Source organism: Diuraphis noxia, unplaced genomic scaffold, assembly GCF_037042655.1.
Source record: "Diuraphis noxia isolate RWA-SAM2 unplaced genomic scaffold, SU_Dnox_SAM2 contig0001, whole genome shotgun sequence".
Classification (NCBI taxonomy): Eukaryota; Metazoa; Arthropoda; class Insecta; order Hemiptera; family Aphididae; genus Diuraphis; species Diuraphis noxia.
In genome coordinates, this window is record NW_028301711.1 from 10031280 (window position 1) to 10057855 (window position 26576).

Below are 26576 nucleotides of genomic sequence, written 5' to 3' on the forward strand. Positions count from 1 at the left end.
TGATGAACTCAAAGAAGATAAAACAGACACAGGATTTGAACTTAATAGGAAAAGTTTTACGTATGATCAAAGCTCTGATGAACAATGTGAGGTCATAACGAAATCAAAAAGATATGAAAAAATATTTTTGGATGTAAGTTCTCCTGAAAAATCTCCACAAGATTATAACGATTTCGATTCATTAACAAACGTTATTATTAACGAATTGGATATAAATATTCTTGATCAAGAAACTTGGAGAGGACTTGGAGGTAATCCTAATTTTGAATTGGATACTAGTTTTAATTTAATTACTGAGAAAAGAAAGAATCGACCGGGAAAATATATGACAGATGTACCTGAAATCGATAGAATTTTGAATAACCGTAAGCTCCGTTCAAATATGAATACAGTTTTGAGAAATGGAAACTCATGCACACCGATTCAACTGTATAAAAAGAGGTTTATCGTAAGAAACACATGTCCATTCGATTCAGTAGCAATAATAATTGTAATAGCATACTATGATAATCATAATTATAAATGTTATCTTGATAATTGTGAAAATCTTTTTATAAACTTCTGCAAAGATTTAGCTCTCCATGGGCCATCAAAAACTATTTATAAAGAAAGGGCTGCGATATTAAAAGATATTTTTGAAGATGCTACTGGTATTTCAGGTGTTGGTATAATTGATACAACTTGTAACATTGCTTATATCATCAACAAACTCTTAAAAGATGCACCATCGGCAACAGAAAGTTTAAGTTGTTCAAATGAAAACTGTACAAATAATAAGAGTTATTCAAATCCAACTATAATTACTAAATTTAATGGTGGATTTTCATCAATGGAATCAACGATTATGGCATACTTAGACTCACGCAATTTTGATTGTACTGCACTTCACTGTAATGGGAATATAACAGCCAAACGAAAATTGCATAACCATTTATTCGTAGAAACAGAAGTATTTGCAAACGCACTACAATACTCTCTAACGACTTTCCCAACTACACTGCATATAGAAGAATCCAAGTAAGATGATAATATCATAAATTAAAATATATTTCTTACTAATTGTCAGTTGTCATTATCTATACCAATATGCTTAATTATTTTGTAGATATCAATTGAATGGAATAGTTGGATACAGAAGTGGTTACTATACGGCATACATCAAGAGAGCAAGTGAGAGCTGGGAACACCATAACGACTTGGCAAAAAAAATATTAAAAATAAAAAACCCCAAACATATTACTATTGAACCACATATAATAGTATACAGCAAAGAAAATTAATAAAAATATACTCAAACTGTATGCATATAACAGGGAAATATATAAGTTTTATTAAAATATTTTTACTTTTGTTTACTATAACTTTACCTATATTGTAAGCTATAATAATATTTACCTTTGTTTAATTTTTAATTTTTAAATTTTATTAGACTAAATGTAAAAAACAGCGGGTAAGTGGATGTCGCTCTGCTGTACATTAGGGGGTGGGGTAGAACTCTGACTAGGGTAGGTTAAATTTGAATGCAATGATAGGTATCATTGTATACGAAAAACGATTCTGAACGGAGATGATTTGTCAGTCTAGGATATATTATATTTAAATGTTGTCATATTTCGATAAATTATGCTGTGTACAGACACAAAAAAAAACACATCATTGTAAAATCAATACATTCATCACTCCGTTCAGAATCTAATAAAACTAAATATAGAAATCGAAAAAGAGATTTCAGAAATAAAATAATATAATAAAATCTTATTGGTCAATAATTTTTTAACTAACAAAATATAATTTATAATTGTATGATAGATAATACCGAAGCTATAATGTTTTTTAGAAGTTTTGCTCTTTAATATCAAACATAATAGAACAAAATGGTTGATAAGAATAAGTTGATGGTCTATTCTTAAACATCATAGACATATTATTAATAAATGGACCTGCACTTAAAGAGAGAAATCACGAAACCGGTATTGAATGAGACCGACAATTAAAGTTAAGGGCAATCCATTAAGAATAATTTTTATTAATTTTATATTTTTTATTGGTAGGTATTATATTTTTCTATTAAATTTTTATTTTTTATTTAACTTTTTTCTTGATCTATTCCAATCTTTTATATACTTTACTTACTTATTTTTAAAAATGCAGGTTCATTTATTGCTATTATATTTTTTAATTATTTAGGCATTATTTTATTTAGAACATTTAATTTATTATTATAGATTAGAAATTAATTTGCAAAATATTGACATAGTTTTGGAATCGATCGGACAAAGTCGGGGGGCTGGCAAAAAAACTTGAAAAATTCGCCAAAAATCAAATATCTATTTGCAAATTCTAAAAACCAATTTGCAATTATTTGCAATTAATTTGCAAAATATTGACATAGTTTTGGAATCGATCGGACAAAGTCGGGGGGCTGGCAAAAAAACTTGAAAAATTCGCCAAAAATCAAATATCTATTTGCAAATTCTAAAAACCAATTTGCAATTATTTGCAATTAATTTGCAAAATATTGACATAGTTTTGGAATCGATCGGACAAAGTCGGGGGGCTGCGTGAAGTTGACCCCCGTAATGGGTTTTTGCTTATAATTTTTTTATGAGTTATTTGCAAATTCTAAAAACCTATTTGCAATTAATTTGCAAAATATTGACATAGTTTTGGAATCGATTGGACAAAGTCGGGGGGCCAACTTCACACACATGATATTTCTTATCTTCGATTATGACGGCGTCCCGTAATTACACTACCTGTCCTGTATAAAAATATAATAAATATACATAGTACATGTGCATCAATAATAATAATTATTATAGATACTAGATAGTATATCATTCGCTGCCTGACGTAATTTTAAATTTTTATTTTTTACCCAACGAATATTGATCGCAGGCATTTTCGTAATTAAATATAAAGATAGGTAAAATAAGTATATAACTATTGTAACTTGTAAGTTATTAATAATACAATAATAACAAGCGTTTATTTCAAATAATAAAGTAATTTTTATGATTATTTTTATTTTCGTTTATATTTTTATGTAATTACCTATTACCTACCTGTATACTACCTAAATTGTATTTATTTGAGAGTCAAAAAAATACTCATCATTGCAAAAACTTTTTTATTTTATTCAATTTATTGTACTATTATACATTATTATAATAGGTATCTAATTATAATATTATAAGCCTGTTCTAAGTGGAAGTCCTCGGTCAAGTCGCGAATCAATTATTTCCGGAAGTAAACATTCCATGTAAAACTTCTTCAACTTTGGTTCTATATCCATCCAGAACTTGTCATCCCTTTCAATTTTCTCTACTGTAAGTCCTATTAATTGGTATGAGTGTTATTATTATAATTTTATATAACAAATGGCTAATTGTATACATTTTCTTTTAACTTATAAATTTAAGCTTCATTTATAATAATTTTTACCTTTAGGTGTCCATATACAAAAATAACAAAACTTCCTATTAGTTATATGTAGTTGTCCCTGAATTTGATAGAAGTATGCATGTGATGTTTTCAGCTGTAAATTTCCACCATTATACGTCATACATTTTAATTTTTTTTCATAAAAGGCCTCTTTCGGCGTATAATCTTTTATGGATGATGGACATTTAATTTCAACAATAGAATCATAACTTATCAAACCATCTGGACTAGCAGCCAAAAAAGGCAAATCATTATCAACAAAGAGCCCACAGGGTAATATTACTGACCCAAGCTTTAACTCCAAATTTTTTTTTGCCAAAGGTTCATTCTGAATTCCATATCTAAAAACATTATTATTATGACTGAGAAAGGAGTATAAGTAACCCATATAATAAATATTTTATACATAATATAAAGAATAAAGAAAAAAATGGGTGAGTGTAATGCATAATTGACCTACTTTGTTGCAGCATTACCACGAAATAAGTCGTATAAAATAAATTTGACTGTATTTTCGCGAGAAGTGGTTGATCTCAATCTGGCAACTTTTCCAAAGTTTGAAGCTGTGAGTCTCATTTTTCTTTGCCTTCGCCATTCATCGCTTTGTGATTGATTAATAGTACTTCTTTCCAATAATTTTATTTCTTCATTTATGAGTTTTAATTTTTTTAGAAACTCGGTTTTTTTAATTTTATACTCTTCAATTGGCATATCAACTATTTCAGAAGGCTGTTCTACTGCTCCATAGTCTTCGTCAGGTCCGTGTGGAAATATATTCTTTTTAACTTTATATCTTGAAAAAAATATTAAAAAAATATAAAAATTTATAAAAATTACAATAGACAATATTAATTATAGTTATAGTTATATAAACACAAAATTTAATAGATATGCACCCAGGTTGATTTAATTTTCTTCGTTTAATATCATTTTTCTTTTTTTGTATCCTCTTAATATATTTTTTCGTGAACAATCCTGGACTATGAAAAGTAGCTTTTTTATGGAAATGGCTAATATACGAAGGGCCGAGGTTGAACGCATTGACAGCCGTATCGCAACGGGCTTGGTAAGAGCCTATATTTAATATAGTAATAACTAATAATATTAAGTATACATTTACGTTTATATTTTTTTAAACCCATTATTATTTTTAACACTTGCCTCTAAAAGAATAATTAACACGTTTACCACCTACGTATTTAGCAACAACGCTATTATAACTTTCCACGCAGTTGTTGTTTACAAAATGAATGAGACTATCAGAATGATGTGCAACTAAATTTCTTGCTCCCAAAATATCTTGCCAAAGTCCACAATTTTCCATTTCGGAGATTATATTTCTTTCCCCGGGTTTAGGTCCATCACAAAAATAACTAAAAAAAATCATTAATTATTATAATAAAGTTTGTCTATAACCTTTTTTTATGTTTAAATAAGCACATTACGAAAAACCCACTTAGCACGCTTGTCATGAGAACCAAAAACATGATAAGGCCTATTTTCTATATCCTCCCTTAATAAAGTGATCTTGTAATTTAAAGGGACGTCTAATTTCGATCTATATTTAATTGCGTATGTAATTCCGGACCTGTAATATAATTTGTATTGTGAATATAAAATAAAGACAAGACTAGTAAATAAATACAAGACTGGGAAAAGCAGCATATTATTCTATTTTTTTTTCAATGATTAAAAAAAATTACCTCAGTTTTAAACGTCGTAACATTTTTCGTAGCTCACCAGGGACGACAACGCCGCTTGAACTTTTTCTCCTAGATGCTATATCCACTATGCGATTTAAATAATTTCTTAAAATATGGTTAGTAAACTCAATTTTTTGTACTTCCGTATTAAATCCATACGGTTTTGACAACATAATTTTGTTTAGTACACTAGAGTCTCCATCTCCTATGAGTTTATGATAAATTATATTATGTGTAGGAATGCTTTGTCGAAAACCTTCTACAATTATATCTGACTCCATAGAAGTGCTAGTGTTGTTCCAGTTTTTATAGCAAATATGATTTGGAGGATCTTTGTTTATTGCCTTAGCTTTCATACATACCGAACAGTATTTGTTCCGTACTCCAATAAATAATACTTTTTTTGTTCTATAACCGACAATGCAAGCCTAAAAATTAGTAAATATTAAAATATTAAAATTATAGTCTTGCCCGCCTTTTTTAATATTTTATAAAATTATTAAAATAAAAACGTACAACTCCAGATAATGCATTGTAGTTATGTTTATAGGATCTTTTTGACCACGCGCCATCAGCAATGACAGTTATCAAGGGTATACCATTACTATTTACTTCACCATTTTCAATAGCTAATCGTGCTTCTTCTTTGCCAGCCTCTTCGATCGATTCCCATGTAGTTAATTGTGTTTTATTTGCCACGAATTCATGTTCTTTCTGATATGTTTTATTAGACATACAAGGCATATCTAAAATGGCTGAAAATTGATCCAATTGGGAATGCCCTTGCCCTGTATTTAACATGGCAGTGACAGCTGCAGTGTTTACCGTTAATTTCTCATTTAAAATTGGGGGTTCAGAATAAATAATTTCTTTTTTACGACACATAGAACAATCAAAATGAAATTCAGAAAAAAATCCTTTACGAATTTCATGAGAAAAAATTATATTTTTAAATGAACAATCAAATGGTGTATGACATACTGATGAAATTGATTTAAAAATATAACTAATGTCAACTATTCTTCGGCCATTTAATACATCATGTTCAACTCTAAAAACAATTTTAAATTCAAAATACTTATTTAATAATACAAATACAGGCTAACGTTTTTATATGTATAGGTATACTAAATAATGTTTAGCTGTTCAAGACGATGTCAGAGCACTATTTATTTTTTCTCTCCGACCCACGCGCGACATATAAAATTTTACGTTCATAATAATGATTATAAATTATAATTTAAATAATCATAACTACTTCCAAAGTTAGAGTGAAATTACCTCTTAAAAAATTTTAAGATAAGATTATTATCTAGCTAGGGCATAGCATAGCTTTTTATTATATTTTGATTTTATAAAATACTCATAACTCGCTTTAAAATTAAAATATAATAAAAAGCCTATGAGATGCCCTAGATAATAATATCTTATATTCTTATCTTTAAATTGTATAAGAGGACATTTCACTCTAATTAAAAAAATTCTTATGATTATAATCTATTGTGAACGTAAACTTTGCCATGTTGCGCGTGGGTCAGAGAGAGATAAAACAAAAAAAAGCGTATTGCATAGTATAATAAATTTCTTACCTTGAGGTCGAATCGTTTTCTGAGATCACGGTACTTAGGCTAAATGTTGGTTCGAATATATTTGTTGAAGTTTCTGGTGATAATGGATAAAAGTCGTGTATTATACTATCATCATTAACCCTTAAATAACCATAACGGCGTTATTAAGGATCAAAATTAACAATAAAATAAGTTTAAAAAAAAAAATTTTTAAAAAATGTTTTTTTCTAAATTATACAATGTACAATACAATATGAACTGCAATAATGTTTTTAAAACAAAAAAATGTGTCTATGTGTCTTTCATATTTTTTTATTGGTAATAATATAATTTCTTACCTTGAAGTCGAATCGTTTTCTGAGATCACGGTACTTAGGCTAAATGTTGGTTCGAATATATTTGTTGAAGTTTCTGGTGACAATGGATAAAAGTCTTGTACCATACTATCATCATTAACCCTTAAATAACCATAACGGCGTTATTAGGGATCAAAATTACTAATAAAATAAATGTTAGAAAAATACAGAAAAAAATCTGTTTTTTCTAAATTATACAATGTTCAATACAATATGAATTGCAATAATGCTTTTAAAACAAAAAAAAATGTGTCTTTCATATTTTTTTATTGGCATAGGAGTATAGGACAACGATGATTTGGTTAGGTTCGCAATCCGTTGCAAGCAAACAATTTAAATACTTATCAGTTATTGTATTTTTAATAATAAATAAGTAATAAAACCAATTATAAATTCTGAGCGGAGCAAGGGATGTATTGATTTTACAACTATATTATTGACTTATGTTTTCTTGGTGGGGCTTTGTAAAGGTTATCTTTGGTGTACTCACTAGCAAATATCAAAATTCACGAATTTTTCACGAACTTCATCAAAATCAAGACAAATTTTGACGAAACTGTAACTTTTAAACGAAAAATAATAGTTTTTTAATTTTTATATTCTGAGCGGAGATTTGAAAATAAGATTTAATAAGATTTCTCATAAGTTGATCTACCTTTATCAACAAAAAAAAAAATGTCTACTGGAAAGTCAAATTAAATTTTTATGAGCGTCTGAAGTTCAAATTTTTACAACACTGAATATTCACTTGATTTCTCATACACCGATTTTCTTATTTTGTTAAAAACTTTTAACCTTGTTGGTACTTGAAATTTTGATGAAATATTCATTTTATCATTTCCTAAATATGATAAAATTTCCAAAATGTTTCGTTTCTTTTTAAATTATTTATAGACATTTGGAATTTTTTTATTTTATAAATGTCAATAAAATTGTCTTCGTTAAGTCAAAAAGCTCGAAAATTGTATTCAAGGTTCCTCATAGGTTGATGTTGATATAATAGCAGTTGAAAAATATTAAAAATACATACCTACACACCTTTTTTTTATGACCGTTTAAAGTTCAAATTTTGAACAAATTTATTAAATTGAAAATTTACAAATTATTTAGTTGTTAAAAATGTATAGAATGTTTAACTTTTATAGCTATAAGGATTGAAAATTTCAAACAATAATGGTTTCACATAAGTAGTTCATTCTGTAATAAAAACATCTAAAAAATATATAAACATAATATAAAATGTCTTATACTGACATACCGTCCCCGCTCAGAATCGTTTTTCGAATACAATGATATTATATTTGTACGCGACCAACAAATGTTGGGGTACCCGAAGGACCACTCGGTAACGTCCGAGAGCGAAGAGTATAAGACTCTGTTAAGGGGCGTAGGTAGGCAACTAAAGAGCCGTCGCCTTATACTCTCTAGGATAGGCAATATGAAATGCACTACGAACAACGACGACGTGGACAGGAACTAATGTACAATGGAAAAAGGATGTGACAGTTTAGTTATGGGCGGGGGTCTCTGTGGTCGATCCGGTCTGGTGCAATGACCACAGAGCTCACAACAAGTCAGGGACAATACTTAAACTAAACTTAAATTAATGAGGTCTTGAGGTGATTGGCTTGCAATGACGTTGGTCTGGACGGCCTGGGCGGCCTCACACACACCACGGCGAGTGCTGGCGGTCTTACGCGGGTGTGGACAGCACGATGCTTAGATGAAGATGGCCTCGAGGAACTCGAGAGGAAGCTGAGGACCTTGTCAACCTGGGTGGCCTCCCACGCAACACGGCTAGTGCTGGCGGTCTTACGCAACGGTGAACAGTCCGAAGTCGTAATCGACGGGTATGCAATATATATGAGTGCGTACTAACCTTAAGTAGGAGTCGAAGTAGTGATAGTCACACACGACAAATCGAGTGATGAATAAAATAGTAAAAACAACACCAATGAATTTTACGCCTTACTGGCGAGACAAATATAATGAAATTTCGTATCGCATTGACAACGAATAAACCAAATCTTACAACAATATGAAAATAATAATAATAATTGATGATTGCGCTCAATGCGACTTACAAAAGAAAAACACTACATAATTCAGCACGACAAAACAACGCTACAGTAGCGGCTTAGAGAATATCAACATAACCATATACGGCATAAGAAAAAAACACGTAGACACCGAGACGCCAATATTAATAATAATAATAATTAGGGCGTTGGCCGCATAATAATAACAATAATAATAATAATAATTGATAGGAACATAAGATAATAGGTATTTAAGATAATAATCGTACGGCAATAACCGACCATTAATTAAAACACAGAGAACATATAAACAAAGAGAATAAATAATACACAGGTATAATAATTTGACAATTAAAAACACAAAAAGAAGGAGTGGTGTTCGGGGAAGACGGAAAAAAGTGGACAGACCGATAAGAACTTCCACGTTGCCGCGCACCGCTCGCATTAGCATATCGCGATAAAATTTTCAGCGCCAACAATATTGTTGAATTAAAATTTAATACTATCCATGACCCACTTGTAACCTTCTGTACAGCAGAGCGACATCCACTTTCCCGCTTTTTTTGTAATTCAAATGTATTAATCTATACTAGAAACTCATCGCTGTATACTATTATTAAATATACACATTTGAGTTATAAAGAAAACTGGGAAAGTCTTTATGCTGTATAGTAGGTGTCGAGTACTCGAGTGGACCTCGATCATACTATATAAAAGCAGTATTAGCAATAACGTAGTTTTTTACAGATTACAAAATGTTGTATAGATGATTTTTTTTTTATTATTCTGTAGGTAAGTACCTATTAATTTATTATATTTATTCCATTTGAGCCCCCTCAATATTCTACAGGAGGTCTGCCTATACAGGTGATGTATTTTAAATACTATAAATCATATAATGTCTAGAAAACAATAATTATAATAAATTGGAGACTGACGTACATTTGGGCATTATCCGGTTCTGTTATAATATCATCGATAGTATTAGGATGGTTCTCCGATGCCGACAAATTATTTATTTCTTCCTATATTATAATAATACGTACAAAATTAAAATCACATGCACATAATAAAATTGTATACATTTATATATGGTGTAAATTATTTTGACTTACCGTGTCACTGTCAGTTTTAAGATTTTCTCTCCATTTTTTTAGTTTATCTACATTTCCTTTATGTTTTTTGGATAAATATTTCCTTCTTCGTTTTTTAATTCGTAAAACATTTTCCATCATAAGAAGAATAAGGTAAAACGTTTACGAATTACAATTTATTAAAAGCCAATATAGTAGGCAACTGGCAATAATTACCGTAGCAGATATTATACGTAGCCGCTAGACGCTAATAAATAATATTATGTGCAGTGTGCAGGAAATAGAGATACTCCGATAATATCAATTGCATAATATAATATGTTATTTATAAGTTTATGGATATTTTCATTTGTATAGCAGGCGAGACGTCATCGTGCCGGAACTATTATTATATTTGGTTTACTCGTGCGGGCGGCGCCGTACAGGGACCCAATTCTTGAAAATGTGATAAACTTTGTCGCATGCGATAAAATTTTTATCGCATGAAAATAAATATTTGGTATTCTTGAATTATGATATGACTTTAGTCGAACGAAAAGCATTCGACTGTTTGTCGACTGGTAAAAAGTCGGTGACAAAATTTAGTCGCATGATTTTCACATATGTTATCAATCATTTTAGAAATGTGATATCAATTTTTGAAATCGTAACGAAATAAAATATTATATTAATTTAAAATCCATTACTCTTGAGTCTTGAGCTCGCATCCTTGTATTATAGACTTACATTTCTAGTTTCTACAATGGCTAATAATGATGAAATGGCAATGTTGTTTGCTATTGAAAATATTGAACAACATGGACGAATAATTCACGTAAGACAAAGTCGAAATCCAGAATTTATTACAGACCCATTTACATACACAGATCGACTATTCATTAAAAACTATAGACTAACTAAAGAATTAGTTACTAATTTAGTTGAACTTGTAAGACCTTATATAGTGTCAAAGAGTCGTTCGTCTGCGATTGATTTAAAAACCAAAGTAAGTATCTTCACTAAATCTTCACTGATATTTATTTTTGTGATGTATTTAGATATATTAATTTCACTATTATATAAGATATTGTGCTCTGTGCATGCTCGTGTGTAAGATCATTCGGTGCTTTAACTAGTTTTAAAATTAAATATATTCCAGGCTTAAAGTCCACATCTTGTTGATTTTTTAAGGCTTTGATTTTAATCAATATTTTATTACTTCAATAAAATACTTGTTAGAAAAATTACTAAATTAATTCGCTTTTTTATAAATAAAACTATTATTAAGGTTTTAGTTACATTGAATTTTTTGGCCACGGGATCATACCAGTCACCTATTGGTAACAGTAGATTCACTGCTGTATCCCAACCAACCGTATCTCGCTGTATAAGCGAGGTTGTTGCTGCAATAAATCATCCTGAAATATTTCATGATTGGGTTAAGTTTCCCAAAAATATGAATGAGCTCTTCAAAGTCCGCAATGAGTAATTAATGTTTATATTAATTTATGAATAATGAATGAAACATAATAATTTTTAAATATTTTTTATAATTAAGGTTTTACAGAGAAACTGGATTTCCGGGCGTTATTGGTGTGATTGACTGTACACATGTGTCAATTGTTCCCTCTTCAAGTAATTTAAATTTGAACGAGAACCAAAATCCTGAACACATTTATGTTAACCGTAAGGGTTACCACTCAATCAATGTGCAATTGGTGACCATCAAATCTTTTTCTTTTTTTGTGTATTATATATTCCATGTATTTTATTAACACTGAACTTTAGATTTGCGATTCAAAATTACAAATTCTCAATGTCAATGCACTATTCCTGGGCAGTACCCATGATGTACACATATGGAACAACAGCAATGTTTTACCTATACTCCAAGAATTATATAGACAAAATTATAACAATTTTTATTTATTAGGTAAAATAATTTTTCTACTTTTCTAACTTAATCAAATATAAATTAAATGTCTTGTTTTCTGATAAAAAAAATATACGATTAGGAGATTCAGGTTACCCTTTACGTCAGTGGCTGTTAACACCCATAACAAATCCTACAACAAACGCAGAAGAATATTTTAATAAAAGACAAATGTCAACCAGAAGCATTATCGAACGGTGTAATGGATTATTGAAAATGCGATTTAGGTAACATCTCTTTTTTAATAATACTTTGTTACACATATTTTTGACACCAACATTTTTTGTTTTAGATGCTTATTAAAAGACAGGACATTACATTACAAACCTGAGAAATCAACTTCCATTATAAATGCATGCACAGTCTTGCATAATATGTGTATTAAAAACAATGTTCCTATGCATGACGTTGATGATATTGAAGAAATTGGTGATTTGGGAATGATGGAAGATCAAGTATTATTAGCTGATAACAATCGCAATACAGATCTAACTCTTGGAAGACAGCAGAGGGAAAAAATTGTTGGATATTTATTTAACAGAAATAATGTATTATAAATAATTGTGATTTAAAATTGTATGCAATTAGTGTTATACGCAAACATTATTTGTTATTAAAAAAAATAAAAACCTAGTCTTATCTTTTTTCTTATAAGTATAAAAGTACAATATATAAAAAATAAATAATAAATGTTGATAAAATAATTTATAATCAAACAGAAACATAATATAACCTTTTTTTCTTATAAAATATATGAAAGTACAATATGTTGATAAAATAATTTATAATCAAATAGAAACATATAACTTTTTTTCTTATACAATATAATATAACAAATAAAATGATAAATTATAATTAAACAGAAACATATAACCTTTTTCTTATACAATATATGAAAGTACAATATGTTGATAAAATTATTTATAATCAAACAGAAACATATTACTTTTTTCTTATACAATGAATAATTAAGTTCTTGGTAATTTTTCATTTAATATAGATATCAATGTTCTTAATAACACATTATTTTCTTCCTTTAGTATAATTTTTTTATCATAGTATGCACTTTTCATAGCCAACTTTTGTTTCGCTATGTCTAACTTTCTTTCTGCTATATCGCCCAATCGAATCGCAGCTGCAGTACTGTCATTTAACCTAGTGGTAGTTTTTTTTGAACCTACAATATAAAATTGTATGTAGGTGATGCATAAGTATGTATAATGATGGATGGATCAAATATTACCTGATTTTGCAGCAATGCTTGATGGTTGTGGACAATCTTCTTGGTAATCAACTGCTATAATATAACAGAGAAAAGCAAATTATTAACCATATTGATACCTATACCTATGTACATATGTTATCCTTATCACCTATACATTGAATTAAATTCTTTAACTAACAAGGATTTTTTTAATTTTTACATATGTTTAATGTAAATACATACTTAGTTTATATGAATATTTCTTTAAACATAATATAATAAACATTTTATAAAGAATCAAAAAATACCAAGAAATGTTTTAAAAAAATTAGAAAATTACTTTGTCATACCAACATTAACCTTGGCCAACTGTAGGTACCATTGTGTCTAAATAGAATTTCCATACAAAATATAAAAAGTCACAATAATTGTACTTATAACGCCCCTTAGCATTGTAAAATTATGCAGTCAAACGAAGATTAATAGAAAAACTAACTGTTTATTTTTTTCACAATTTTTCTGAAACCTATAGTATAATCACTTTATGCAGGCATAGGCGCAAATTCAATTTTTTTTTTTTTTTTGGGGGGGGGGGCTACAATTAATTTTGAGGGGGCTTAGCACCTCCACTATTTGCGCCTATGTATGCAGGTGATTCATGGTATGTATGATAAAATATTACCTAATGTAGCAGCAACGATTGATGGTTGTAGATAATTTTCTTGATTATCAACTGCTATAATATAATAGATAAAATCAAATTATTACATATTTTCACAATAAATTTGTTTAATTAATTATGTTTAATATTAGTACCTACTAAAAATGTATAAATATTTATTTAACACATGGTAAATACTTTTAAAGGATAAAAAACGACCAAGAAGTGTTTTTTTAAATTTAGGTAATTACTTTGTCACACCAATATTATTAAATGAAAAACTAAATAAATTTACCCATTTTTTTCTGTCTCTAATTGGCTTAAAATTTACAATTGTGCCAATAGAAGATAGCCTATGCCTAATAATTAAATCATATTATTTGTTATTTGTTATGAATGCTATAATGCATATTATAGAATATAAATGTACTAGCTGATCTCACACACTTCGTTGCCCGTAAAAAATGACAACTCTTAAAAAATATATATTATCTATATATATATATAATATATATTATTATCCCTGTATCAAATTTCATCAAAATCGGTCTAGCCTTTTAGGAATGCATAAAGGACAAACAGACAGACATACAAACATTCATTTATATTATATATAGATAATATATTATTATTGTGTATGGAGGTAAACTAGGTAAAGTATATTATTATTTATTATTTTTAGATGTGTATTATTGGTATGCATGGTGAATGATGATGCATATGCTTTTTTTTCATTGGTAGGTATAATAAAAAATAGTTTATGGGTACGTATCGGTGTCTTACACACAAAAGGTATAATATGTATTTACTATTATGAAGAAAAAGTGGCCCAACAAAGAAAAAAAGTTGCCAAAAATTGGACTGCTTAAATTTTGTCACCCCTATTAAAAATCTCAAATGGTGTCACTGGATAACCTTACAATATTTAATACATCTAATGTTATAACTACCATATGATTCATCAAATTCTTCAATGAGTTCATGTTCATTTGTATCTAAAAAAAGAAAGATATTTATTTATTTGCCACTACTTAATAAAAGTGATATATTATAGATTTACCAACTGTCACATCATTAGGAACATCAAAAACAAATTCAATATTAGATTCCGTTGAATTCACATGACCACTCACTGATGCTGGACAAATTAATGACAGTGTGTCTTGCTGGACCTCATTGAGTTCGATAGAACATGATGGTCCACCGCCTGTACCTCCTATATGCCTGTTAATGGCTGCTGCTTTTGTTTTTGTGGCTGATCTAGTATCATGCCATGTCTAAAATAATACAATGAGTAAAATTAGTACTCCGGTGTGGTTAAATCAGCACTATTATCATGTTAAACTTTGTTATTATAAGTATTTATAGTAAGTCGGGGAAGGTACTTTTACTAAAATAATTCTACATATCCCGCAAAAAAAAAATCTTGCACTCATCTAGGTATGTACAGTGGATGTAGGGAATAAACATAAATATTTAGAGTTGTATAAATTTGACTTGAATAATAAAATTAATAAATGACTTCTAGTACCTACCCACACATAAGTATTATTTTAATAAATAAATACTAATTTATCATAATATCATTATTATTTTAATACCAACACTATTTCTAAGTATGAGTGTAACTAATAATTGCTATTGATTATAAATACTAATAGTATAAGTACCTATATACCTATAGTATGCCTAGTAGTTGCAGTATACTATTACTATTACAACAGTACTATAATACTATAATAGTGTTTATAATAATTTGCGATAGGTATTTACAACAAAGTTTCTTACTTTTTTCCATTTCTCCCAGCTTTTCTCTGCCCCTGGTGACGCGTTCAGTTCCACTGCTATCATTTCCCATTTCTTTTTTGCAATTTTGTGGGTAAAAGTTTGGCTAAACTTTCCAGCACACAGTAAGGGATTTTTAGCCATTAGATCAACCAAAGTTTTCATTTGTAATTGAGTAGGCCTTGATTTACACATTATAATTTAACGCACTTCAACTTGCTGCTTGCTTAAAACGTAAAAACGTACTTGTAAAATACAACTTACAAGTTTACAAAATACTATATGTTTAGCTGTTGACTATAATATGGTACAACACAATTATTCAAACAACAAATTCAATTTAATATTTATCGTTGTAAATAAAAATACTAAAATAGATTTGATAGATTATTTGAGGTTAGAATCTAGATTTTGTGTTGTTACCATCATAGATAATATTTGTTATCAATGGTTACCGTAGTGGTTCGTTCGACTTACTTTATCGCATTCGACAAGTGATAAAAACTTATCGAATTAGTTCAAGAATACCAATTGTATGTCGCATGCGATAAAAATTAGTCGCAGTCGATATAATGTATGACTTATGTCGCATGTGAGAATTAGTCGAATGATTTCAAGAATTGGGTCCCAGGGTCCATAATCATACCCGAAGGTGATATGAAATGGCCCAAGAATTTAATCTGTTGTTTATTGAAATTACATTTTTTAAATTTTAAGGTGAGACCAGCTTGAGAAATTTTATTAAAGATCCATTTTAAAGTAGTGATATGATTATTGAAAGAAGAAGAAGAGATGAGAATGTCATCAACATAAGTGTGGATGTCATTGGGAGAGGGACAAGGAACCGAATAATCATTTAAAGCGACCTCTAGGCCTTTGCTAAATGCAGCATTAGAAATATTTAGGCCAAAAGGGACGACACAAAACTGATACGAGCGACCATCATACAAAAAACTAGTATACTTACGAACGGAGGGGTCTAAGGGAATTTGCCAGTAGCCGGAAGAAAAATCAAGAGAAGAAAAAAAAGATTTGTTATTGAACTTGGCAAGGATGTCATCAACAGGGGGAGATGCATCGCGAGTAGGGAGTATGATGGTGTTTAGTTTACGGGCGTCTAAACACAAACGAATAGACCCGTCAGACTTCACTACAGTAACTAATGGATTATTGTATGGTGAGCTAGACCGTTCAATCACCCCCCATTCAATCATTTTATTTATTTCTTGTTGAACTGCAGGACGCCGGGAGAAAGGAACTGGGTATGGTTTTATTTTATAAGGTTCATGAGGTTTAACATTAAATTTATAGGAAAAGAATTTATGGAGGCCAGGTTTGTCTTGAAAAATGTCTTGGAAATTTTGTAAGAGAGAGGTCATTAGATTTTGTTGAGAGGTGTTAAGGGGAGTGTCATTAAGAGCGATATTCTTTTCAGTTTTAAAAGGGAGAGATTGATATTCAGAGTCTATTAGAGGTTCATACATTGACGGGGAGATTTCTGAAATATTGATACTTTTTAATGAATTAACTAAGCTGTTTGGGTCATGATCTGCGGTTAATTTGAAAGATATAGAATGTTGAATTTTAGGTATAGAGATTTCCTTCTTATTGTAATCAATAATTACACCGTTTTCAATTAGCCAATCAGTGCCTAGTATTAAGGGAGTGGAGAGTTGGGGAACAATTAAAAATATACCAAAAGTTTCATAGCCGTTAATAAAAAAATTTAAATAAATTTGTGAATTAATTTTGACAGATTTGTTATGCAAGGCGGTTGTTAGCAAAATACCAGTTAGAGGGAAGAGGGGAATTTTATGTTTTGAAGGGTCATTTTTTAAGGTTTTGAACAGGTTTTCAGATATAGCAGAGACAGAGGCACCTGAATCCAGCAGGGCACTGTAGTAAGTATTAAAAAGTGTGATAGAGATCTCAGGTCGGTAATTCGGAGGAGGTACAATTTCTTGAGAAAGATCTAAAGGGTGAGAGAGTATTGATATTAGAGGACTATTTGATGGGGACACAGTACACGTCCTCGCGGGTCTGGTCGAAACTAGTTTTCCGGAGGAGGTACATTGTGGTTAGATGGTGACGATTGAACATTATTATATTGGGGTCGATTATAGTTGTTTTGTTGACGGGAAGGGTATCTGTTTTGAGAGTTTTGTCCAGAAGGGTTGTTATAAGAATTTTGTTGACGAGAATTAGAAGGATTGTTATAAGAATTCTGCTGACGAGAATTTGAAAGGGTATTATTGTTGTTGTTACTATTATTTGAGGGAGCATTATTATTGTTTGAGTGTGCATGAGCACACTGTAGATATGTTAACTGTTGTATAAGATCGTTAGTGGTGGTTATACGGAGACCTCTTAAAGCCAGGGCTATATTATAAGAAAAATGGGACGTGATCTGATCAACCATTTCTGTTTGGTCAATTGGAGGTTGAAGATGGCGGGCACGATTTATCCAATCCATAGCATGTTCGGTCATTGTGGAATAGTCACGGTGGAAATGTGGACGGTACAACTCATTCCGTATTGAGCGTTGGAGGCTATTGGACCAAAAGTAATGGTGGAACAGAGACACAAAATCTTTGTAATTTGAAGGAGGGGGAAGGAGAGTATCATACCAAAGTCGAGCTTTATGTATGAAGTTGTCACTAACAAAATGGATTTTACGTTGATCTGAAACTTGAATTATTGAAAAATACTGGTCAACCTTTTCCAGGAAATCAGCTGGGTGTGTGGGTGTTAACATACCATCATACTGGGGATTTCGACTCTGATCGAGAGCTATATCGGATGTATTACTAGAGAGAGTGTGAGACAGATTTATTGTTTTATGCGGTTCATTTAATGGGAGTTTGGGCTGAGAAGGAATCGGTACTGCTGTTGAAGTGAGAATATTGTTAAAAGAGGTTTGGGAAGGTTGAGAGTGTCTTGATTGTTGAAATATTTGTGAAGGAGGGGAAATGAAAGTAGAGTCATGTAGTTTATTTTCCAGGGCAGCTAACCGAGAGGATTGGCCTTCTACACAACATATACGATCAGTAAGGGTTTGAATACTAGAATTGATGCTACGCTGAACACTATTAATATGGTTGATGCTTTCATTTAGAGTGACTGCTTGAGAGGTGTTGTTGGCACTTTGTAGTTCGGTAAGACTGTTCTGGACAATAAGAAAATCAGAATGGAAATTAGTTTGAATTTGGGTCAGTTTAGAGGTGTGATCTGTATCAATCTCATCTACCCTATTGCATAATTCATCAAATTTGTTGTCAAGCTCTGTAAACTTGCGGGCAAAATTATCCAGCTGTTGGTGGAAAGACACATTCATGTCGTCAATTAGTTTTTTGAGAGAGGTGAGAGAGAGAGGGGGGGAATCGCTAAGGAGAGAGAGATTGGTATCATCATTTTCAGCCATGGTTAGATCAAAATCTGTTGAGGGAAGTATTGGAGAATGATAAGTATTTGAGGGATTATACCTATCCGGTTGGCGGGTAATGCGTTTACCAGCACCGTGCATTAGAATAGAAAATAGAATCGATTGACAAAAATTATATAATACAATTTAAAAGCAGGATATTAATGTAAAGATAATATTTCAAAAGCTAGTAGTAGTTACAGTGTGATAGGGGAAACACTAAAAATGTTAGGCCTGTGACAGTTATTGGGGACAATAATTTAATTCTCAGAAAAGAGATAGAACAAGAAAAGATTATAATTTATAATGTTAATTAGGAATTATCAGAGCATAGATCTGACATAAATGAAAATAATACTTAAGTCGTACTCGAATAAAAAAAAAATTTATTTAATTGAATAATAATAAATGGAGCGATGAAATATAAGATTCAATTTACTAGTTTACTACCACATACAATGTGTATAATGAAGATATGAAAGTTAATAATAATAATAATAATAATTCTGAGTGTGTTGGAACACCGTAGAAAACCCAAACAAATGTAATAATAATAATATTAAGTATTATATAATATGAAAGATAAAAGTCACTTAGTGAAAACTAATAAAGTTAATAAAAGAATATTAATTAAAAGAACTAAGCGTTTGAATCAGTTGTGGAATACAATGATTACACACAAGTTATTAACCTACTATAAATAATAATAATTGTCCAAGTGACTAAAGGAAACAATCTATAGTAATAACGTTAATATTATCTATATGGGAATACCAGGTGATATAACCAACAGTATTAGAATGAATAATACAGTGGTTTTACCTGATGCCTATTATGTAACAGGGAATTATACTAATCTAATACTTTCTACATAAATTTCAATGGTAATTGCCGGAAATTTTGTCCTCAGACAGAATTAGTAATATAATAATAAACATGAATTACGTTATACGTGATCAAGAAATACTATGAAAATTTAATATAATACGTAATAATAAGAAATAAAATAATGTAACAGGTCTTCACCAAAGTCACAAAGAATATTCAGTTTTCTTTATAATATAATAATAATGGGGCCCTGGGTGGCGCAAAGCAACCTAACACACAACAGCCTTCTTGCCTCAGCACCATAGCAGTAGTTGTAGAAATTTTTAAATTTTTAAATTTTTTTTTTTTTTTTATTATTAGGGGAAAAAATATCTGAGGGATCATAACGGGACAGGGAAAAATTATTCTGTACATATTTAAGTTATACTGGTGAGATCTCTTGCCAGAGGGGAATAAAAATGGAATTAAAAAATAACTTAAAATACAATAAGTTATCGCAGCAAAAGAAACGAACAAACCTACAGCCATGTTATACTGGGGTGGAGTTACGGGTCTTAGGGAACATAATCATAAGGGGGGAAATACATAGGGGAAAATATACCAATCATATCAAGGGAGAGACGGGTCGTTGGTAGTGTCCGGTTGTCTTGTCGCCGCAGCTGTCAGCTCACACCGCCACCATCGAAACGCCACAAACCGCCTCCAACCAGCACACACAGACAGGAGCATTTCTGAAATAATTTACTGGATAACAAATGTATATATGGGGGGAACATAAAAATAATAATAATAATAAAAATTTACCTTGGTAAGTGTGCATCATTCTGCATATAATAATAGGTTATACAAAATTTTTTTTTTTTCTTACCAAAGGTAAATAATAATAATTAATAATATGACGGTTAATTTAAGTCTGATCTAATATTAATGCCTCTCGCAAGAGTACAAGTCTCGTCATATTGTGTAATTTAATTTAATAAAAAAATTGAGATTTGGGGGTATAATCATAGTAAAGAGTTGAGGAGGTGTGTTTTCAAATAACTGTTAATAATGAGAGAATATAAGTTTGGAGGATGAATATGGATAAGAAATTTTGAAGTGCCATGTGCTTGCCAAAAAAAATTATATTTGAGACCTAACGTTTTTTTTTTTTTTTTTTAAATTTGAAATTTGAGTTAATTAAAAAAAAAAATATTATGAGTTAAAAGGGGAATTTTGGACGTGTCCTGTCACGGTCGCCATATGTGAGCTTTCGGCCTTTTTAAGGGCTTACTGACCACCCATCACACAAGGGGAACACTTATGTGATGACCCATAGACCGAACCGCGTGGTGTCTTGTGGACATGTCGGTAGAATCTATGGGTTTTGATACACACAGTGGGAAATGAATCCCAAAGATTTATTTAAAAGGGAAAACAGTAAATAAAAATAATATTAATAAAAGAAAATATGTGGCGACATGTAAGGTAATGATATGATTGTATTTTACATGGCAATTACAACTCAAAAACAAGATATATTTTAGAATAATTTAGCACATTGTAAAGTGCATGATGATACAGGAAAAAAATATAATATAATATTATAATTTGGCACATGGCAGAGTGCATAATACAAAAAAAACAATATATAATATAATATAATTTGGCACATGGCAGAGTGCATAATACAGGGAAGAAATATAATACTCGTATAATATTATATAATATGTAATACTGCAACAAAAAATATAAAGCTACGGCTCCGACACGCGGTTACCGGCCAAGGAATCATATTCATATATCGATATGACGCATCATACATTGATACATATTTTCATTATTTAATTAACGGAGAGGACCAAACGGCTCCGCATGACGGTTACCGGGGCATTTCTTTAAAAAGAGAAAGAAGAAAGAAAGAAAAAAATGAGTATACGAGAAAAATTATAGATGCATATATAATCGGACAAAAATAAGGGGTATTTGGGGGAAATAATAATACTTGGCGACTGCAGCTGGTGTCTTGAGGTGTTGGTAACCGGTGGCTGTGATAGGCTGGCCTCGTGGGCCGTCGATACACCTTAACTCGTGATCGACACGGCCCATCTGCACCGGTTACGTTGGATACTGTTGTGGATATTGGTCGCTGGGCCCTCCACAGCCCCAGATGGTAGAATTAGCCCATCATGGCGTCGACGAGATACATGAACAAAACATTGACCGCGTGATTGTTGATGGACGGATCGACAGACTGGACGACAAGTTTACATATACCGGGCCTACTAACCTAACCTACCGGGCAGCGGTCATGACAAGAAAAAAAAAAATATGCCGAGAGAAGTCAACGGGCGCCGGACGGCTCGTCTTGATGGTGACCGTTGTTGAAAATGTGATGGAGTGGGGCGGGGACAGTGTTGCTTTTCGCGGGGATTTTACATAATTATTGGGCTTCAGCTATCTTGTCAACGTTTACCGGTGGAGACGATCGTATCGCCGACAGCGCAGGTAACCACATCCGCGGAGACAGTTCGCCGGACACTATGTTCAGGAGGGGTTGGGGGGATAAGTGAGGATATAACATGACTATTGTTCGTCTTAATCGCAACGCGCTATTGTGATAATGGAAAGACCATTAAAGTAATGGTCGCAGACCGATAGGTATGATAATTTAATTGTTGTAGGGAAAGGTGGGTTTAATGGATAATGATATTATAGAGGCCTAAAATTCTGTGACGTTACAAGTAATATTCAATTTTTTGTTTTTTTCTTCTATTACAGCAATGAGCTTTTTGCATTTGTTATTAAGTTGTTCTAACAAAATTCCATTTTCTTTTTTTAAGCTATTTATCATTCTGTCCACCTCCTCTTTCTAAATTAAAAAAAAAAATCATAAAATAAATATTGTCCTCTTCATTTTTTTCTGTTCTATTATTTGATATTAAAAACTTACTGCAAAGACATGAGGTTCCTGCTCTGGTTGATGGAAAGTAATGAAACACGAAGATGTGGGACCTTCTGTTCCTAAACATTGAAGAGTACTATTCTCCTGGTTAACCATTATATGTTCTACTAGAAACTCTCGGTGTTCAAGCGATCAATTTTAGAATAAACAGGTTTATCTTCTTTTGGTGGAGCACGCTGCAAAATAAAAAATATTAATGAAAAGTGAATTTAGTTTCAGTGTAATCAAAATAGCAAACCAGTAAGTAATTTACTTTATAAACTGAATATCTCGGAGATAAATTGACTTTCTTTGGTGGATTTGGAACATTGAACAAAGTAGGAACAGCGTTTGGCTTCAATTTTCTACGACCATCAGCCCTACTTTGTTCAAATTGACTAGATTCAAAATGAACCTGTTAACAAGTGCAAATAAAATATTACTATATGCTTTCGATTATGATGTATACCTAATTAAGAATGTTAATGCACAAGAACTCAAATATGTTTGCATGTATGCTCTGAATAAATGTTATGCTAAATTAGTACTTTATAAATATGCAAGAAATATATTTTATTTTAAAACATGTTGAACCTAGACAACAATTACACTAACAAAACCATACTTTTTTTGATTTTTCATATGAATGAAAAATAAAACCAATAAAATTAGGTTCTATTTTACCAATAAATAAAATAAACACGGAACAATTGTTTTTGGGCATTAAATAAATATTTCAACGTTTTGTTATAATACATTTTTTTAATGTAAAAAATAACTAATAATTTATTAAAATATCATATACTAATTATATTTATATATTTTTAATTACAAAACCATAAAATAACCATAAATTTTTCTTGTTTACGTGATGTAGTTTCTTGTACTTCTGCATTACTTCGAACATGTGTTATGAATCCATCCCGCATTTCTAATTTTGAAGGTTTCCATTGAAGTTTTGTCTTCTTACTTCTAGAAACTGTAACTCCAATTAAAAAAGGGATGCAGAGAAATGCTGATATGTTTGATGCCTCTTCGTTGTCTGTAAATACAAATGATGTTTGTTATTCATAAATACAGTGATGTGGCTAGAAAAAATCTTTCAATAATTAATTAAATAATAAATCAAAAATCTATTTTTTATATAATATCCTACTCACAGAGAAAAGGACTACAAACATTATATTTTTTAATTTAATTTAATTTTTGGTTTACCTTCAGCTCCCAATTGAACATAATGTTTAAGAATTTGATTAATTGAATGTTCTTTGGTTTTTTTAATTTTGTCTGCAGTTAAGCTAAATATTTTGTTCTTATACAGTGGCAGATTTTGAAACAATTTATCAGAAAACCCAGGATATTATGTTATGTAGCCACTTATATACATTTTCTACTTTATAGCCTATAGGTACTAGGTATATAGTTTAAGTATGTTAATAAAACTTACCTCGAAACGTTTCAATATATTGAGAAAAGTCCCACGCTGTTAAGAAGTCTGCTAGATCATCGGACATCATTAAAGTTGAGAAAAAATTATAAAATTCAACTAGAAAAACTGATATACTATAATATAATGATGACAGAATGAACCGAATTTAGCAGTCAGACGTCAAATAAAATAAAGAATCGGTGATTCGCGAATCGCGGTGGCAGTGGTGTCGGCGTCGGCGGCGGCGGCGGCGGCGGCGGCGGCGGCGGCGGCGGCTGTGATAGTGCTAGTACTCTGGTAAAACCCAGTTATTACTTAATTTTAACTGGACTTTGTTAACGATACATATAAATTTGGTTGTGGCTTTAAAATGGTGTGGTGTTATTACCAAAGATTTGTTATCTACCACAATCGTTGCTTAGAATAGAACTAACTTCGGTTGTGTGAACAAAAGTAAAATATTAGACTAACAAAACGTTTTGTAAGTATTACGAGTCATACATGACGATGACATACACCACAATTAGCCATTAGGTAGTGTTAAACCAAAAAATACAATCCATATTGTAATAACAACTCAAAAATAATTGTTCTATTCAAACTATTACTGTACAGTGTACACGATACTGTAAAATCTGAACGCATCATAACTTTATTTATATTCACAATTATTAGTTACTATAACACATATTACTAGTATATACAACAAAAATATATTAACAGTAATTGATATGTACGTACTACAAATTGCTGAATTATACGAACCGGTTAGTTTTATAATCGACACAATTTTTATTAACGCTCACTATTTATACTTTAATTGAACAGTTTTGTTAATAAGAACAGTAATATTTTTTTCAGGGTAATATCTATTTTCAATTAATACTCTACAGTATTTTCAGTACCTTTAAAGTTTAAATTTAACTCTAGATATATTATTCATCTATAGAGCCCAGAATTACACCACCTAGCTACAAATTAAAACAACAATAATTTACAATAACAGATGTGAACTGTGCCGTCCTCTGTCTTAAGTCTTTAAAGTATCTATTAGGTTTTCTGAAGTCAGGAAATCACTTCGACAATACATGTTATTAACAAAATAAAGATAGGTTTTATTTTGACGAACATATCTTAATAAGTAAATAGTAATTATAATAATGCATAGGTAAAAGAATTTTTTTTTTTTAAATAAAAGTTGTAGCCCATATCTGACTTAAAACTCGGTTGACCTGCGCCTGTCTAAAATTGTAGGGACAGCCCATAGGTACCCTAGGCTGCCGCCGTAGACACGCCTATGAATATACGTACTAATAAATATTAATAATATAATATAATAAATCTTAGTAATCAAATACCCACCAAATAATGGATACCTATTATTTATTTATAATTTTCTGTACACACTTACGTGATTCTATTTATTATAAACGTATTTTATAATTATTTATAAAATAATTATATATATAATGTAGTAATAAATAATAATGTAAATAAATAATAATGTAATGATGTGATAATATGATACTATGATTATTATAGTTTTGTGTTGGTAGACAGTAGTTCGTCTCGACGACCCATCGTGTGCGGAGTAGCCCGATGTCGAGTTCTTTTTATATGTTTCTTATATTTGTCATACGTTAATTTTATATTTAAATAAAGGTTTTTGTGCCGCTAACAATTATTTATATGCAATATTAATTGATTTATCATTACTCCTGACCGTGACGCCCCTACAGATTCAGAAGTGGATTCGTTATTATAAATTACGCGTGTTCGACGACAGTAAAGTTTATTCATTTTTTTTTATTGTGATATTTGTTAAAATCTGTCGAATCGTATAATACATATGTGTGAATTGGTACAACAAGATGAGTTGTGCGAATACAGACTCTAACGTGGATTCCATGCGGTTGTTACGTAATGGTAAGGCCCTTCCGCCAAACAAGGTAAACGATGGGGATAGTGCACCTAACCTACAAACAGTACAAACATCTAGCGGTGAGGACCAGCAGTCGCACAGTTCAAATAATGATCCAACGGTTGGTAACAGTGACGATGATTTACGAACCGCGTTATCGGAACTGATGATACAGAACAGAATGCTGTTGGAGCGTTTATCACAACAACAAAACAATAATAATCCGGTATCAACTAATAAGAGTATTGACTCGCCTACGACTGTTAACGCTCGCAATGGATATTTTGT

At 30.7% G+C, this 26576-nt stretch overlaps 3 protein-coding genes across 3 annotated transcripts; all 3 read right to left on the minus strand.

The window, feature by feature from the left end:
- Nucleotides 1-3156: 3156 nt before the first annotated feature.
- LOC149059537 (uncharacterized) lies at nt 3157-4546 on the minus strand (the record flags this gene model as incomplete). The annotated part of the gene is made up of 4 exons (XM_089224750.1): nt 3157-3336; nt 3445-3785; nt 3905-4237; nt 4341-4546. Coding segments are annotated over 4 exons (1026 nt in total), but the record flags the coding sequence as incomplete, so codon positions are not given.
- Nucleotides 4547-4594: 48 nt separating this feature from the next.
- On the minus strand, nt 4595-10342 carry LOC149059538 (uncharacterized). Its single transcript, XM_089224762.1, has 8 exons — nt 10226-10342; nt 10053-10135; nt 7054-7173; nt 6737-6856; nt 5664-6198; nt 5148-5575; nt 4901-5032; nt 4595-4817 (listed from the first exon to the last, which is right to left on the minus strand). Exons 1-8 carry the CDS (start codon nt 10340-10342, stop codon nt 4595-4597), a joined length of 1758 nt encoding a protein of 585 aa, XP_089080888.1.
- A 2742-nt stretch (nt 10343-13084) lies between these two features.
- On the minus strand, nt 13085-16202 carry LOC149059539 (uncharacterized). Its single transcript, XM_089224765.1, has 6 exons — nt 15770-16202; nt 15042-15258; nt 14932-14976; nt 14003-14056; nt 13360-13413; nt 13085-13293 (listed from the first exon to the last, which is right to left on the minus strand). Exons 1-6 carry the CDS (start codon nt 15959-15961, stop codon nt 13085-13087), a joined length of 771 nt encoding a protein of 256 aa, XP_089080891.1. The 5' UTR covers nt 15962-16202.
- Nucleotides 16203-26576: the final 10374 nt, after the last annotated feature.

Coding starts and splice junctions, on each gene's coding strand:
- LOC149059538 (XM_089224762.1), bottom strand. CDS start 10,342: ATGGAAAATGTTTTACGAATTAAAAAACGAAGAAGGAAATATTTATCC. Junction 7,174..10,052: donor GAACCGGATAATGCCCAAAT/GTACGTCAGTCT, acceptor TGGTTATTTAAG/GGTTAATGATGATAGTATGG. Junction 4,818..4,900: donor TCTCATGACAAGCGTGCTAA/GTGGGTTTTTCG, acceptor GATTTTTTTTAG/TTATTTTTGTGATGGACCTA.
- LOC149059539 (XM_089224765.1), bottom strand. CDS start 15,961: ATGTGTAAATCAAGGCCTACTCAATTACAAATGAAAACTTTGGTTGAT. Junction 13,414..14,002: donor AATCGTTGCTGCTACATTAG/GTAATATTTTAT, acceptor GTTATATTATAG/CAGTTGATTACCAAGAAGAT. Junction 13,294..13,359: donor AAGCATTGCTGCAAAATCAG/GTAATATTTGAT, acceptor TTTATATTGTAG/GTTCAAAAAAAACTACCACT.